Source organism: Lepisosteus platostomus, chromosome 12 (genome assembly GCF_059453375.1).
Source record: "Lepisosteus platostomus isolate fLepPlt1 chromosome 12, fLepPlt1.hap1, whole genome shotgun sequence".
NCBI lineage: Eukaryota > Metazoa > Chordata > Actinopteri > Semionotiformes > Lepisosteidae > Lepisosteus > Lepisosteus platostomus.
In genome coordinates, this window is record NC_142622.1 from 5,810,112 (window position 1) to 5,827,091 (window position 16,980).

At 38.4% G+C, this 16,980-nt stretch overlaps 1 protein-coding gene across 2 annotated transcripts in view; it reads right to left on the reverse strand.

Annotated features, from left to right (window-relative positions):
* Positions 1-16,980, reverse strand: part of cdk14 (cyclin dependent kinase 14) — a 178,216-nt gene that overhangs the window by 103,833 nt on the left and 57,403 nt on the right. For both annotated transcript variants that reach the window (XM_088600602.1, XM_088600603.1), the window contains 2 exons: positions 12,420-12,514; positions 8,075-8,137 (listed from right to left, as the gene is read on the reverse strand). In XM_088600602.1, the coding sequence (XP_088456728.1) occupies positions 8,075-8,137; positions 12,420-12,514 (158 nt within the window). The remainder of the gene's footprint in view (positions 1-8,074; positions 8,138-12,419; positions 12,515-16,980) is intronic.

Genomic DNA, 16,980 nt, shown 5'->3' on the forward strand with positions numbered 1-16,980 from the left:
ATATTTACATTTTGTGCCCCCTACCTGTGTATTTCCTGTTAGTAAATCTGTTTTCTAAACCTAAAGCTTTTTTCCAGTACAGGGTCAGGGGGAACCAGAGCCTATCCCAGCAAGCAACGGGTACAAGGCAGGATACATCCTGGACAGGACACCAGTACTATATCGCAGGGCAAAAATAGACATACTGTATATACTTACACCAGGGCCAATTTAACAGAAGCCAATTAACCTACCAGTATGTCTTTGACCTGTGGGAGGAAACCGGAGCACCTGGAAGAATCCCACACGAACACAGAGAGAAGATAAAAACTCCATGCAGAGAGCACTGTGGGGATTGAGCCCAGGGTCCCAGCGCTGCGAGGCACCAACACTAACCTCAGCTTCACCGTGCCGCCCTCCTGTTACTAAAGTAACAGATCATTTCTCTGTACAAATTGTTGAATTGTTAACATTTAGAAGTGCATTGGTTTTATGTTAAATTCCCTTTTTGGGGAAAACCATAATCATAGCCACCACGTTGAATGTTTCCAAACTGACTTTGCATGTAAGGAAAGTAAACCATAGAATAAGATTCCAAACCAGTTTTCATCCTTTTAGAACTTATTGGATGTGTCAGAATGGAAATAGATCGCTCACATAAAATATACACACTCTTAGATAATTCAGAAATTCCAAAACACAGACTAATGCAATTTTTCTCCATCTCGAAAAATGATTTACGAAAGAGCCCTCAACAGTGCGCAGAAAGCCATGAGTTTCAGAGCTTATTTGTATAAGTAATCACTGTGTACATACAAGATTCACACAAACTGTGCCTGTGCCAGACACAGTCCTGAGGTGCAGCAGGCCTGGCCTCTCTGTCAGCTCTGTCAGTAGAAATGATAGCTTCTGTTGTTTGAACAAGACATTATGAGGGTGGAAAAATACAAAACACTTGCCTGAACCAAGCTGAGAGTTTGCTTTAAAATTCCCCCCCCCCCTTTTGTGCCAAATAAATGAAAAAAAATAACTGTAAAACCACTGTTGTTAAATTTAGTTTTCAAAAACAGAAGGAAAGAGCAAAAACACAAACTGCCAATCCATTTGTTTTGTCCATTTCATTTGAATATTATAAAAGCATAGAAATGTTCATTGGCAATTTACAGAGATTAATATTTCAAATTAAGAATGATTAAATACGGAATAATTTTTCCATGACTTTTTAATGTGATTAATACCGCATTCACAAAGATGTTCATGTATTTTGAACTTCACATTAACGTGTGATTGCTGCCTCTCCTTTCATGCCTATTGGGACTGGAGACCTGTCAGGAATGTACTTATACACCCAAGTGATCTTCCCAAATTGCACACAGTTCTTTATTTATATATTACAGAGTTAGAATGAGTGTTTACTACACACATGGCTTGAAATCCAAAGTCATTTCTGGAAGACAACATGGGTATCAAATCGACTGAGAACCTGGTCACATCTGTTTATCTAAAGAGGCGAGATTCTCATTTACTTGAAACCATCTGTAAAAGACAATCTTAATCTGGCGTAACATTACTCTGTCAGCAATACACCTGCTTTGTTCCTTGGACTGTAAATGAAAGATGGAAACTTGTTAAGTTGTAATCAAACTCATAGCTTTTGCATTAGCATATCCATTACAGTTAAAATCTATCTCCACGTTCCTCCTCCTGACCAGAACTTTTATTGAAGATGCCATATGTTAAAACATCCTCGTCTCAGTCAAGTAAAAAGAAGTAATTGCCAAGATCCACTTAAGGGAAAACATTAAGAATACAGTACTCAGCAGAGATCCATCTATCACCAGAAAGCCACTTTTCCTGGTCATTTTCACGACAAGTCAGCGCCTTCACTAGCAGCAGTCAGGGAAGATGACTGCTCAACCTCTGGACGAGCTGTCAGTCCATCACAGGGTCACAGAGAAAGGGACAACCTAGAACAGCCAATCAAACCTGACCAGCATGACCAGTGTGACCGCGTGCAGTGGGAGGCGCCGCGGCAGGCACCGGTAAAAAGTCAACGCCCCGGTGGGCACCAGTGTGAGGTTAGCAGGGACCAAAAATAACACAAAACAGAGGTGAAAAAGAAGACAAAAAGAGGGGACAAACTAACAAAAAGGCAAAAAGAAAAAGTACTGCTGTGCTGCGTTACCTCCAGGCTGGGCTTACCCTGTTTAACGGGGCCCAGCCTGGGAAAAAAAGAGCGACAAGGACGGTGGTAACAGGGTCAGTCCAGTCTGGTGAGCAGGGCGCGTACGGTAAAAACAAAACCAGAACCGAGTGCGTAACAGATATGCGTGTGTATGCCTGCCCCACTGAAAGCGCGTGATGGGACAGGCAAAAAGAAAAATGAGAAGGAAACCTTACGGGGCTGCAACCCCCTCTGGGACTGTGAGTGAAAACTACCCCCTTCCGGGGGCGCCCTGCTCGTCCCGTCGTCCAGTGTAACTTTATAGGACCCGCCCAGCTGGGGCTCATCAGCTGGTAGCCCAAACAGCCAGGACCACAAAGGTGAGGCTCCGCCCCTCTACCAGGGCTCCGCCTCCACACTGGCCACACCCCCGCGTAATGCCACACCAGGGCAGGCTGGAGGACACTGGACCACAAGGAAGAGGTGGCCAGTACGCATGCAGACTCCAACCAAGCCCAGCTGGAGCCCTGAGAACCACCACAAAGTACAACTCAGAAAAGGTCTTGTTCAGAAAACATCGTGTTAGTTTGTAGTCACATTTCTGCATGCACTTATTTATAAAGTTTCAAAACAGCATTTTCACTACTGCTGACAGATCCCCCTGTGTCAGGGAGAGTAGTGCGTTTGTCAGTTTCAAATTGATCTCTAAGGAATTTGTGGCTTTTGCAAGATGAACACATCTTGGCCAGCTGTAGAGAGAACTGTTCTTTGTTAAAGCTTATCAAGTGCCAATGTAATCTCTACAGTGAGACAACAGGAGCCTGGGAGGCAATGATCCACAGGGGCTTGAAATGTCTGATGAGCTACAAAACAGTAGCTAGGATGACCAGCAAACAGATTAATAGCAAGCAGTAAAAGTGGCTTTTAGAAAATGGATAGATGGTAACAAGGAATTTTCTTCTGAAACATTCCTGTATATTGCCTCACCATTTCATGCCTCACTGTATTTTACCAGGTAGCATTTCAGAAAGTGTTTGGAGCCACTCGGAAGTATAAGTAAACTACCACAGAGACAAACTACAGTATGTAGTATGCAGATATGCAGCAGTCAGGATGGTTACGATCGAGGGACATAGAAAAGAAATGTGAAGCTAATTCTTAGGCTTTTAAAAAAGCTTACTTTTTACGAAAAGCAAAAGAAGTGTTAAAAAAGTAATTCTAGCTGGAATGAAATTGTAAACATCAGAGTAACAAAAGTTATTGTTTTAACTTGGGAGGAAAGTTACTAAATACAAGACAGAGTAATCAGAAAGACCAAAAAAACAAAAAACAGTAGCAATAACTATCACGTCATAGCCTTTCCTATACCTTACAGTCGAGAAGAAATAACTATCTGTGAATAAACAAACCAGAATGTTCATGATCCAAAATACTGAGAGTCCAGGTCAGGGTCTTTATTTCAGTTGCTTAGTCTGTGGAAAAATCTGGGTACTAGCCTGCAATTTTGTGGGTTCATGTCCACATTTCAGACCAACAGCCAGGCACCACCAGTGCCACCATTGTCTAGATGGACATGGGTGACTTTCTTACATTTTTACTCTGCCCATCCCTTTAAACAGTCTCAGCCACATAGTATGATAACAGACAGCACAGACAAGGACATTATCTCTGGAGTAGAGGAGTGAAAACAAAACTGGGCAAAGGTGCACAAAGGTTCAGGATTATGATTTGGGAGAAAAATCCCCTTTAAAACCAGACCAGTCCACCACTTACAGCCACAGCACATTCTTTGCTTAGTCAGCTCCATTATCAGAACTGTGCAACTTCATTTGCAAACTAACATTTATTGGTGGTTGAAAACTTGGGTACAACTAGACCATCACAAACAAGACAGAAAAAAACTGTCAGAGTGTTACGAAGGCAATGTGCTGTCTATTTTTATGAATAACCTCCGTTGTCTATAATCACTTCAAAATCAATGTACTCTTCCTTATCCATCCAGTAAGAGTAAGTTGCTCATTCCTGGTAACAGTCTTGGCTATCCTTTGTGTTTACTGTAGGTTATTAGGGAATAGGTTGTCCTTTACATACAATTTGTTTGTGAATACAGACTGAATATTTTTCCAAAAGCCCCCTATTTTTCAGGATGGCACCTATACCTTATAAATCCTACATTATACAATTGCGTTATATAAAGATTTTGATTCATGGATGCTGGGATCTGAATGCATTCCCTGCCTAAGGTGCAATGACAAAACTGTAGATGATTTCTCAAAATGGGGGTAAATTTAGCTTCCTTACCCATTCCCAAGATGCAAATCAAGATTCTCTCTTCTCTCTGTATTTTTACTAAAAATTGTTCTACTATTATAATAAATTATTCTGTCATGTACTAGTCCCTTGCCTCAGTTTTTAGTAAAATATCCATGCAAGCAGTATTCTATACAAGCAAAAATATTTCATAAAACATATGTGTTAATGCTGTACCCTAAACACTAATACTGCTGATATCTTTAGTGTGAGAGTCTGCATTGGTAACTGGTGGCACACATGACTCTGGCCTCCTACAGTATGTACACTGAATCTCGAACTGGAACGGGAATAAGGTCCTACACTATCTGACACGATGCCTGATGAGGGACCGATATTCATTTTACACTGACATTCCGCTCTGCTGCTATCTGACAGGAAAATAAATTGACTGTATATCTCTCTTCCAACATCTACGTTTGATAGTCTCCTTTTTATAAAAAATAGGACCTTCATTCGACAAATACAAAAATGCCAAGAAAGGAATCCACATTTCATCGGTTAACTTATGACAGAAAGAATATTAATGTGAAATATTTTAGAGCATCGCTTATTTTTGTTTGGAACTCTGTCTAAATGTAATGCAGCTCTAAGTGTCGTTATTACTTAAGGCTTATTTTTGCTTATTTTTGTTGTTTAAACATATATATTATCTAAATGCAATCATAATAAGTGCCACTCTGTATTCTCAATACATTTTTAGATATAATACAGGTATGTTCTGCAAGCAATGGATTTTATATAACAGTTATTCCACACTGCAGGGGAAAGGTTTTCTACTTACTAGCTAAATATAATAAGTCTCTTAGCCCACTTAAGATCAAAGATAAAGCAATTTCTCTCTGTCTAACAGCTTTTCTATTCACATTTTCTAGGTCATTGGTTTCCATGGCCTTTTGCTGAAAGTGCTGTAATTCAGCCTTACTTTTTTCACATTTGAGAAACCCTGTATATTTTTGTTTTCCAAACAACCTGATTTTATTTTCTTCTGTGACATGTGGACCCCTCACTCCACTAGTTAATTGGTTAACCAACTGCATGATACAGAGAACTGTGGAGTTAATTCGCCCAAGGTACTAGGTGAATTTCCTGGGACAGCTAATCACAATACCTCCCAGAAGCTGAAAGGTCTGAGCTGTGCTTTAGCAAGTCTGTTTCCTTCATTTTTTTCTAGCCTGTTGGAAAATCCTGGGAGATTTGGAACAGCAATATTATTTGCATAAGTCAATTAAAGGTTTTACAATCAACTGTAACAAAAGACAGGGGTCAATAATGTTTAAGGCAAAGGTATTCCAATCATTAAATTATTTTGAAATTGTAAACTACTTTTTTATAAAAAGTTTGAGTGCATTTAAGACAGGAAATCAGTTAAGTCATCCTGGATAATGGAACATCCAACCCCTCAATTACATAATTGGTATAAAATGCTGTCTGTGCCAAAATCTTGCACTGATTTAAGACATTTGTAACTGGAGATAGATAGTCGAAACTTGGATATAAAGGGGGTAGAGCACTTTCAAAAGCACTCATTTGAAATTAAAATTAATTTTGAATGCTGGCAGTTATACAGTTTTTTCAGCTGAGTCTACATTCAGCTTTGAGGTTTACTTTTACTGTCTCATTAGAAAAATGTAAGATGTTAAAACATTAAAAATAATTCCAAAGCTCAGTTGTGTCATCGTAATACCTAGGTTGTAGGATGGTTGTAGGATGCTGGAACAAAACAAATCCTAGGAATCTACAACACATATACGGTGTTTTTTTTAATCTCACGTTCCGCAATTCATTAATAGTGTACATGCAAAACAACGTATTATGGGGATGACTTATAATGGTATATGGTATATGATATCATAGGATGCGGACGTTCATTAATTCATATTTTCACGGCTTACTCCTGGCGAGGGTCAGGTTGGTAACAGGCTGAGCAGGGCAGACCAGACTTGCTTTACTCTAGCAACAGCCTCCAGCTCCTCCTGGGGGATTCTCAGGTGCTCCCGGGTCAACTGAGAGATATAATCACCTCGGAGGCATCTGGGGGGCATCCTCAGCAGATGCCCGAACCACCTCAGCTGGCTCCTCTCGATTCAGAGGAGCAGTGACTCTACCCTAAGGTCCTCCCGACCTGCCAAACGTCTCACTCTTTGGTGACAGGGATCAGACAGGCAATTCGAACTTAGCTTTGGCTTACAGTTACAACAGCTGGCCAGGACAAGTTTTCCACACTGCATCCTTGCAATCTTTTCCAAACTACCCACCAAGCTGCTGGAACTCGCCCTGAACACTGCCGGATTAGAGCCTTTGTGAAAAGAGGATCTATTCCCTGTGACCTGTTTAGCGACCAGACATACCCAAGCTTGACTTCTGAGGGCTAGCCAACATGTCCATTTGTCATTCCCAAAGGCGAGGTATTAATGCTGATTAAGTCAATGAGGTATCGACTTAGACTTCTGCTCAAAGGTTCCAAACACTTAATTCTTCACCTGGCTTCAACCAAGCCAGATATGCTCTTATAAGTAAGATGCCATTTAGATTGAAATGGAGTACATTTAAACATTATTGTAAATGATTCAGATACTGTACCATTAAACTTACCGCCTTGGGGATGAAGAAAGTTTTTTTTTAAACAGAATTCTACTGTTCTAGATTATTATAATACAGTACATATAAACTGTACTGTATTATAATAATTTGTAGCACAGAACACATAAACTGAATATAAATCTATGTCTCTCAGCACAGTAAGACCTCACATTATTAGCCATAATTATTATTATTGATTTTTGGGTTAAGCACCAATGCAAAAAACAATGATGGCCCATTTAATGCGCTCAAAATGAGTTCTCACCTAGAATAATCAGCAAATTAGTTAAAACTATTAACATTTCTGTTGCAAATGTGTTGATTGTTTGTTGTTTATCTTTGAAAGAATTCACCTCACATTATCCAGCTGAATTTAAACAAACTGCAGAAAAGGAAAAAAATATTATCTATGTTAATCATGAGGAAAAAAAGGTAAAATTGTTACATAACTTGTGTTAAGCCTCATGCCTCACGCCATGCCCTTTGGACTTTTTCCAACCCTCATCCTCTCTTTCAGACAGAAAATGCACAAATAGTCAAAAGCAGACAAGGACATTTTAAATGAGGTTGCAAGCTTCCTATAGAAATCTCAGTTATAACCTAAAATAGTCATTTAGTATAAATCTGGGTACACCTCTTTCATTTCAATTTTACTCACATACTGAACATCGGTAGCACTGTAAAAAGGGTAAACACTTAGTGCATTTTGCCTTAGTGTTCAACCAGGCCACTGCTTTTCAGCAGGTGTTATTTAACACAAATACCCATTTAAACGATGCTTTCAAATGCTATAAGGAAATGTTTCAGCATCTACTGAAATGTAAAGAATGAGCTGCATCCTCAAAAGAATAATAACTTTCATCGAGCTTACAATATCAGATACAGAAAATTCTGTTAAACTTTCACAAAATAACTGCTGTGAAAAGTCTAAAAATACAAAGATAGGAAAGGAACAAAAAAACTGAACAATGTTGTGGCTCATTGCTCCACATGGGTCAGCCCAAGATTATATAAGTGCCGGCTGTTTCTGCCACCTACCTTCACATTGTCTGGATGAAGACCCCCAGGGTGCTTGTCCATGTACTGGCACAGATCCGTGTGCTGAAGGAAAAAGAAGGGAAGTTTGTGTCACTTGACAGCTTGGTCTTCAGTGAACCAGTGAACTTTCTCAGAATATTGTTCAGAGAGCTGAAAAGGAATATCCTGGTCATCCATCTATTCCTTTTAAGTCCATACGTCCTTGTGAGGGTTGCAGTCCTTCACAGTCGTAAGAATTTTTAATGTAATACATTTTTATAATACAGTAATACAGTTTTCTGAGAAAAAAGAGCCCTTTCTCCACTGATATATTATTTTAATATATGGGCAGAGCGGAGGCTCTGTGGCTAAGGATCTGCGCCTGTGGCTGGAAGGTTGCCGGTTCAAATCCCGCGGCCGGCAGAGGAATCCTACTCCGTTGGGCCCCTGAGCAAGACCCTTCATCCCAACTGCTCCAGGGGCACTGTATAAATGTCTGACCCTGCGCTCTGACCCCCAGCTTCTCTCTCCCTGTCTGTGTGTCTCATGGAGAGCAAGCTGGGGTATGTGAAAAGACAAATTCCTAATGCAAGAAATTGTAAAGGGTTAATAAAGTGATGTTATTTTAACCACAAAATGGACTTTAGATCCGTCCTGACACTCTTTTCTGCCCTGATGTACTGTAATCATTGTTCTGTAAGAATGGTGTCCATACAGTTTGGCCTCTCAGCTCAGGGCTCGATTGCTAGCCACTGCCACGTTTCCTTTTCTGTTCCTTTTTACTCAGTCAGATTTAATTCTTTAAACTGCAGACCAAGTCTATTCATTTTACCAGTTCCTACTATTTTTTTTGTCTTCAGGGATGATCATCATATTTGAAATCACCCGGTATTTTATTTTCATTCCCACCACCCAAAATTTGGAAGATGAAATAATAATCCTTTATCTATCCCCAATTAATCGTTTGAACGAATATACTGTATGTTCATTAGTAACAACATGAATAAGAGGCTTACAGCACTGTTTACTCTCACACATTTGTATATAGTCCACCCATTTTGAGACATTTCTCCGGAAATCTGAACTTACATTTTTATATCCTCTAAAATTAAATAGCCAGTTTGCTTTCAACTCCTTTACCAAGAAGTGGAGACAAAGACCATATACACAGTAAATTCAGAAATGCACAATAAACATTCCAAAACCAATCACTTCCAATCAAACTGCAAACCCAGAGAACAAAACCGTATGGTTTCCATCTTGGCTGCAGGACTGTTCAGAGGTCACAACTGGCCAGTCAGAGAGTTCTGTGTTGTGCTGTACACTAAATAACCCACTTGGCCAACTGAATACCACTGAATATTCTCTAAACAAGCGTCGTCCCACAAGGTGACAACAGAAATGAAGTTTTGTTTGAACCATTGTTTAAAAAGAACAATCATAAAAAAGCTTACTAAGCAAGATCTTTTTTTTCTTTTGCTTTAATTTATTTTTGGTATTAAGTTTTCGTGTGTAGAGTATTTCAGCTGTGCTCTCTATTAATCTGCCTAAAGGTGAACAGGGGTATCTGCAGTGACACAGAACAATGTGTAAGCAACTTTCACAAGGAAAACAAATTACCTGGTGCTGCTCTTTCACATTTCTATATTAAAGACTTTGTTGCTGAGGGCCAGAGAAATCCGCAAAATTCTACTGTTAGTTATATCAAGATAAATGTGCTTTTATAATGAATAATTCAAATAGATTACAGATTCTGTGCACAGGCTGTCAGTCTTACTTAGGACTGTACTGAACTATCGCTCTTCACCTGTCAATCTTTATTAACCACCAGCGAAGACAAAGAATTGATTATCTTGGTGGAAGGCTCTGTAAGTGAGCAGAAAAGTCTGAAATAAAAGATAAAAGGGAATCTCAGTCCATTACACTGCTCATCTTTCTTTCCAGGTTCAGCTTATAGCAACATAGTGGTTCTGTGCTGTGAATTTACTACATCACTTCAAAACTCAAGTGTAGTTGTACAGTAATTCTGAAACTACAAAATAAATGTCAGACTCAATATCTGAAGTAGAACCTTTCTGTATGTATTTACAATACAAGGTATGTTAAGGGCACTAATAAGTTCAGATATATTATTAAATGACTTTTGATTTATTATTTCTATTTTTTTCTGGCATGTACATGGGACACTGAACTTTTCCTCCACAGAATATGAGTTAAGGTATAATTATAATGGCAGTAACTCTGGTGTTTTGACTTGACTAAAAAGTGATTAAATAATTGCAATACTATACTGTAGGTAAATTAAAATTGTGCTCAGTTTAGAATTTGGTTAACTGAAATAAAAATATTTCCAACAGTCATGTAATTTGACATCTAACATGGCATTATGGAAAGCTGAGTTACAAGCCTTATCTCACCTTATCTTAGCTTTATCTTTTATCTGTTCTGAGCTTTTTTATTTGTTTAAATCGTACAGACCAACAGATAATAATTAATAATAATTGCTTACACTTATCTAGCGCTTTTCTGGAAACTCCAGTCAAAGTGCTTTACAGGTAATGGGGACTCCCCTCCACCACCACCAGTGTGCAGCATCCACCTGGATGATGCAATGGCAGCCATAGTGCGCCAGAACGCTCACCACACATCAGTTATCAGTGGGGAGGAGAGCAGAGTAAGGAAGCCGGTTCGGAGATGGGGATTAGTAGGAGGCCATGATTGGGAAGGGCCAATGGGAAATTTGGCCAGGATGCCGGGGTTACACCCCTACTATTTTCAAGAAACACCCTGGGATTTTTATGACCACAGAGAGTCAGGACCTCGGTTTTACGTCTCATCCGAAGGACAGCGCCTGTTTACAGTGTAGTGTCCCCGTCACTATACTGGGGCATTAAGGCACACACCTCTTCCAACAGCAACCTTAGTTTTTCCCAGGAGGTCTCCCATCCAGGTACTGACCAGGCTCACACCTGCTTAGCTTCAGTGGTGATATGTGTGATATGGCTGCTCAGAGTAATATAATGCAACTCAAACTGTAAAAAGTCAAATTGCTGCATGTGTATACTTTCAGTTAAGTCATATTTCAACAAATATAGTAATAATATTTGAATTGTTATTGAGAAAGCCTATATTTTGCTAGAGAAAAGAAGAAACTGCAGAAATATGTAAATTTGTCATGTATTATTTTCATAATTTCATTTTCTAACCAAACCACTAGAGGGCTTCTCATTTTTTACACTCAGAACACTATAAATCATGCTGCACATTTATATTCCAACTTAATTATTGTTTACTTTCTTACCATAAAATAAATTGATTTGGTTTTCAAGCAGTTTTTCTATAATCGTATTGGTAAAGAAATTTGTTTCTGGAGTCAAGTCACTTCAAACCGAGTCTGACTTAAGGACAAAAATTAAATTAGGCTTTCACTGAGAAATTCCTATTGAGAAATTCAGAAACCGAGAAAGCGACACTATTATTTAATTGAAATATGCAACTTTAGCATAAGCACAATTTCAGAATAAAGCATTTTTTTCACTCTGCTTCCTTATAGAACCCTAGAGATTGAATACTATAAATGTAACATTTTGCTTAGTAAATGCGATTAAATGTAATCTAAAGAAACAGACTAGAATCACACAATTTTATTAAAATAAAACTGCATAGAGAGCTGTTTAAGCCAATCCATTAGAAGAAGAGAGCCTAAAATTATAATAAACAGGGAGGAAAGAGAATTTATATAAAATCCGATGGGTTGTAAGAAACTGTGGGTCAGAGTTTAAAATACAAACAAGTCAAACTGGAAGACAGGACCGGAGAACAACAGTTAAGACAAAACAGCATTCAAGATAACTTTAAATTGTTAAAAGTATTAGGGAAGATACAGACCTAATAATAAAAATGCCAAGAAACTAAATATCCTGAATGAGGTCAAAACATGCAGGAGACTGTGCCATGCATTAAACAAATTAAAAGGGAGTTCAAATTTTTATAAGTAGCTATGCATTCACTTTTACATGGACTCATATGGTTTGTATTAAATTTTCCCAATCTATTACCATGATTTTCACCATTCTTTAATACACTGTACTTGTACTTCATAAAGTACTGGGGTAAAAACACAGTACAAAGCAGGTTTAGAGGGGGAAAATATTAGAAACACTAAGCAGGAACTACAGTACACTTTCTCTAGCACTAAATTAATGTAGGTATAAAAAAAGCTTTCTTTGATGAAAGAAATACAGATACAGAAACTGTGTTTCAGAAGTTATTACTGGATTGGTAAGAGCCTGCTTCTAGACAAGAGATTTGTCAACTATGAAAAAAAACTGTTGGATAAGAGTTGTTACAGTCAACTTTCACTTACCACGTACTCAAAAACAAGTGTTAATGTTTCTTTTGTGTGGATGATGTCATGTAGCAGCACTATGTTTGTGTGTTTCAGACCTTTCAAAAGCGAAGCTGAAAAGGAAAAACAAAAGATGTCCCAGATTAATCACAATGGTCACACATTCCGTGTCTTCATAAACAATATTATCATCAACAGGATAAAAAGGAGGTTTCCCTCCCGAGTCTTCAGAATTTCCTCAGATCAGCCTTGCTGCAGTCTTACAAGAGTGATATCAAACATTTTAAAGCACTCAGACTAAATGGTGATAATGAATTCATTGGCAGGCCTTGCTGCCAATTTCTGTCTGGTTTCCAGCAGTAGCTGTTTTTCTTTCTGCTAAAGTCAGCTGCTTTTCTATTAGCAGTTACTTTGACAGTAACAAATGGAAAGTGCATAACACTTTCATGCTTTCATTTGAAAACAAAATTAGCCACAGCATTGATATACATCGTAATCAAAATCCTTTTCCTGAGATATATTAGCATCATCCTTTTCACCTTTTTATATCTTCTAATGTCACCTTCCATCACCTTGGTTAGAAACCCCAGGGATGCTTGGTAAGAGGATGTTTAAATGAAAATGGCTAAATCACAAGCTTTAAACTCAAGGGTTTTCAATGGATCAGCTTGGATATTTATCTTTCTTATGTTTCTGCCAATTGAACAAAAACGTTACGCCCTCCTGACACCAGCCTTCTCTCGGTCATGGTGTAGCTCTTATCCCTTTGGTTATCTGTCCTGTATGTACCTCAGCCTTTTCACTGGTGCTATGAACTTGTAATAGCTGCTATGAAAAATAAGTCGGAATATTGTAAAATTCGTCACCAATGTACAATGGGTGAAAAAAGACATTTGAAAACCTTTTGAACACACCCTGTAACTAGGTGTATATTCATCTTAAGTACAGATGGATTAATTTACAAGTAATAGGCATGCTAAGAGTAATCCCCTTCCTTAACACATCAGGCTCTTATGTTTGATCTTGTAATTAAATCTTCTGGAGATTAAAAACAAAATCAAGAAGGCGCAGTTTCACCCCAAGGGTGCAGACTAATGCATGAGAAACCTTTTTCTGATGGCCTTTCAAGTTCAGAGGCAATACAAAGGAATGTATTCCCACAACAAAAGGTTATTAAGCAACAGCCTTAAAATTCATAACAAGTAATAATAAAACTGATAGATTATTTCCATTACAGTTATAACAGGCAACTAATTTCTACACAGTCTTTAAAACCACAAAACAGAGTCACAGACAGAACTATATCTAAATAAGCCTGGAGAATGAGAAAATTCATTGCAACCAATGACTCCTTTCACAAAGTAAATCCTGTTTATAGTTTTACATCGGCACAGATCTCTGAGGGAAGGAAATCTATCTTGCCCAGAAACACAAAAGTGCGGTAAATGAGAACTGAGCTTCACGGTCCACTGGTGCCACTCTGAAATTGAGGGGAAGCCAATGATACATTTTTAGAAGCTTGGTTGGGACATAGGAGTAGCATCACTCTTTCATATGGAACCAAGACACGGGTCTCTGAAGGGTAAGACCCTGACTGGACCAGAGGCTGCAGAGTAGCACAGTGAATGACTGAGATACGCCAAGGCCTCTAGCAGCACAGCAGGTTTGATGAACAGAAAAACAGGGGAAGTGTTGAACCTAAAGTGTGAGCAGACAGTGTAAGATAAATGGCAGCAAAGTGGATGTAGTACAGTAGAAGTAAGGAAGGAAAATCACTGAAAGACAAGAACACCATTTCTAATTGCCAAGAGGTCCACAGACATCAATTTAAACCTGGTCAACATCGGTAAGACCTCCTCTATCTAACCCTGACCAGAGAGAACCATATCTATTCAGAAGCTCCTTTTGGAAAAAAACTAAAAAAGGAGGTTGCCAAAGGAGAAGTTCAGGAGATGCCACTATTCTAACCAAGAACATCTTAAGTATTCCTTTAATCAGGAAAACAGAATGGGGCAAACAGGAGACTATATACAGAATGGTCATCAATTATGAGAAAATGCACACCTTTTATAAGGCAATAAATGTTGTATGGGATATTCAGTAAGAGGCTGTGTTGAAATTCTCCTTTAAAAGCATCTAAAATGACTAAGAAAAGTAATTTTTAAGTCTCTAGAAATTTTATAATCACATTTAACCCTTACAAATTTGCTTGTACTTGCCATCCATTGGAAGTCAAGAATAATATCACAATTCACCAGCATACCAACTGATTGACAGGGAACTGAACCTTTCTCTTTCAGTGGTACAAATCACCCAAGAGGAAGAAAAAAATCACTTGAACTATTCCTAAGGCAAGTGTTCTATTATCTTTGCTAGCAAGTTGTGCATGAAAATTGTAATTAGTTAGCTGTCATTTAAAACTCTCCTATGGTGTCTGAACTGCGGCCAAGTTTTTTAAGCTTGTTGCAAGTGTAAATGGGCACAAATAGGCTTTCACGTGTTTGAAAGATTTAGATCAGAGAAAACAAAGCTTTCGAAATGACAATTATGTAATCACTAGAGAACAAATGGTTTACAAAAAATCTTATCTTGTTACAGCTTAAACTAAAAAGGGGTTTAATTTAAAACAAAAAGTACAAGAAATAATTTTGGGTGCATTTATGGTAATTTATTATTAAGCAGGCTTTTCTTACTGTGGCAAATGTGATTAACTTCAAAATTCCATGCTCTTTGCAAGTCGAAGAAAACAAAAAACAAGTCTTAAACGTGCTCCCATTTGCTTCAGATTCCCGTTAGTTACATCAGGACACAGGGCGTTAATGTCAAAGTCTGACAGAAGAAAATTCACAGCCTAGGAACATCTCAGAAAACAATCTTTCTTTACTGTTTTAACTTCAGAAGTGCAGAAAATGCAGATAAAGATCAAATCACGAAAAAGAGATGCTCTTGCTAGTTCATTTGGTTTAGTTTGTAAATCTGGAGGGGGAATGTGTGATATGACTGTCAACTGTTCTTGCAACACAACAATAAACACACACATTTACAGTGTTGTACTGTGTGTTGTTTTAGCCCTCATAATACAAACAACCTCCTATCCTCTACAGCACCAGAGTGGGAACTAACCCATTTGTCCTAAAATAATAAATCAATATAAACAGATTAAGTCCGAAACTAAAATATTTACTGCATATGCTGAATGACTTACTGTACATTCTGTTTGCTGGTCTATAATCCATCCTAGTAGAGGGTCTGCTGCAGGTTAAAATAATGAAGCTCCACAGAGAGGGGGCAGTGGGCAAAACAAGCAGGGCGAAGCTTTACAGTATTGGATTTTTCGGTTGCTTTGGTGAAAAGTGGCTGACAGGTCTGGATAATGAAGCATTTGTGTGCTCAGAGTCCTCCCCTGCTGTCCTGCTATATTAGAACCCATCTTGAGAATACTCATCTGCCTTCAACCGACGCACTGTAATTCTCTGCACGTTTCAGGCTGTGGCCATCTAGCTCAGTAATTGCTGAATTAGTTCTGTTTCAAAGTAGTTTTCTGATCTGTACACAGGGGACCGGCCTGAGACAATCTGAGTTCAATTTACAGCTGTGGATCTGTCAGATCAGAATAATTTTCTCATTTAAATTAAAACAGCAAGTTCCACTGGTAGGGGCAATGCATCTAAACTCCTCAGACTCCATGTCCCTTGAAGACCTTTGGCTGGTTGTTATTGCCATCCAAGCTCAATTAGGCCTGTTGTGGATTTGGCCTTCTTATGTGCTGGTGTACCAACAAATCAAATGCAAAGCAGAGACGTCAGAGCACAGAATTCTTGGTTGGCGTTTGGTTATTTAACCAGTTTCTCTGTTTAATTTAACTACTTCGGCAACAGTTGTGATGACAGCTCCAGAGACAGTTCTAGAGCTCATCTGGAATAAGGAGTTAAAACCAGTAGAATGGACTGAGCAAGCCGACAGAACCACATACCAAGAGCATACTAAGGGAGTACTTGAGAGCAAAAGCCAAATTCACTAACGCTAAAGATGAGAACAAACGCTTCTTTAACCTGAAAAGAGTGGCTGAAATGGTTTGCTACTACGCTCAAAAGACTTCCTAGCGACAATATTAGCTATCATAAACAGTGGAAAGCATGACACTACAGAGTGCAGTAGGTGAAAATACAGTAAACGCTCAGTTTAATGGAATATTTATTTAACAGATAAGACCTGCTAAAGAGGATTTTTTTTTGTAAAACATCCAACTTTCTTAAAAATAATTAGAAAACATACAAATAATGAAACAAAGTAAAAATAATTACTATATAGGTTTCAAGAATTCCAATTGTGCCCTGTAGGAGTAGGCGAATCTTAAATTGCCCCCCCCAGGGATGAATATTCAAAGCATTTTGAACTGGATTGACTTGGTGTTTTGTATGTTTTAGCATTTATATAGTATATTTACGATACATGAGATAAAGAGCTTATATATTTATGGCACAGAAGGCACAGAAACAATTTTCATTGACTGTGTTGATTGCAAAAAAATCCATAAGCACATATCATTTATATATATATATATCTTTTTCTCATACTG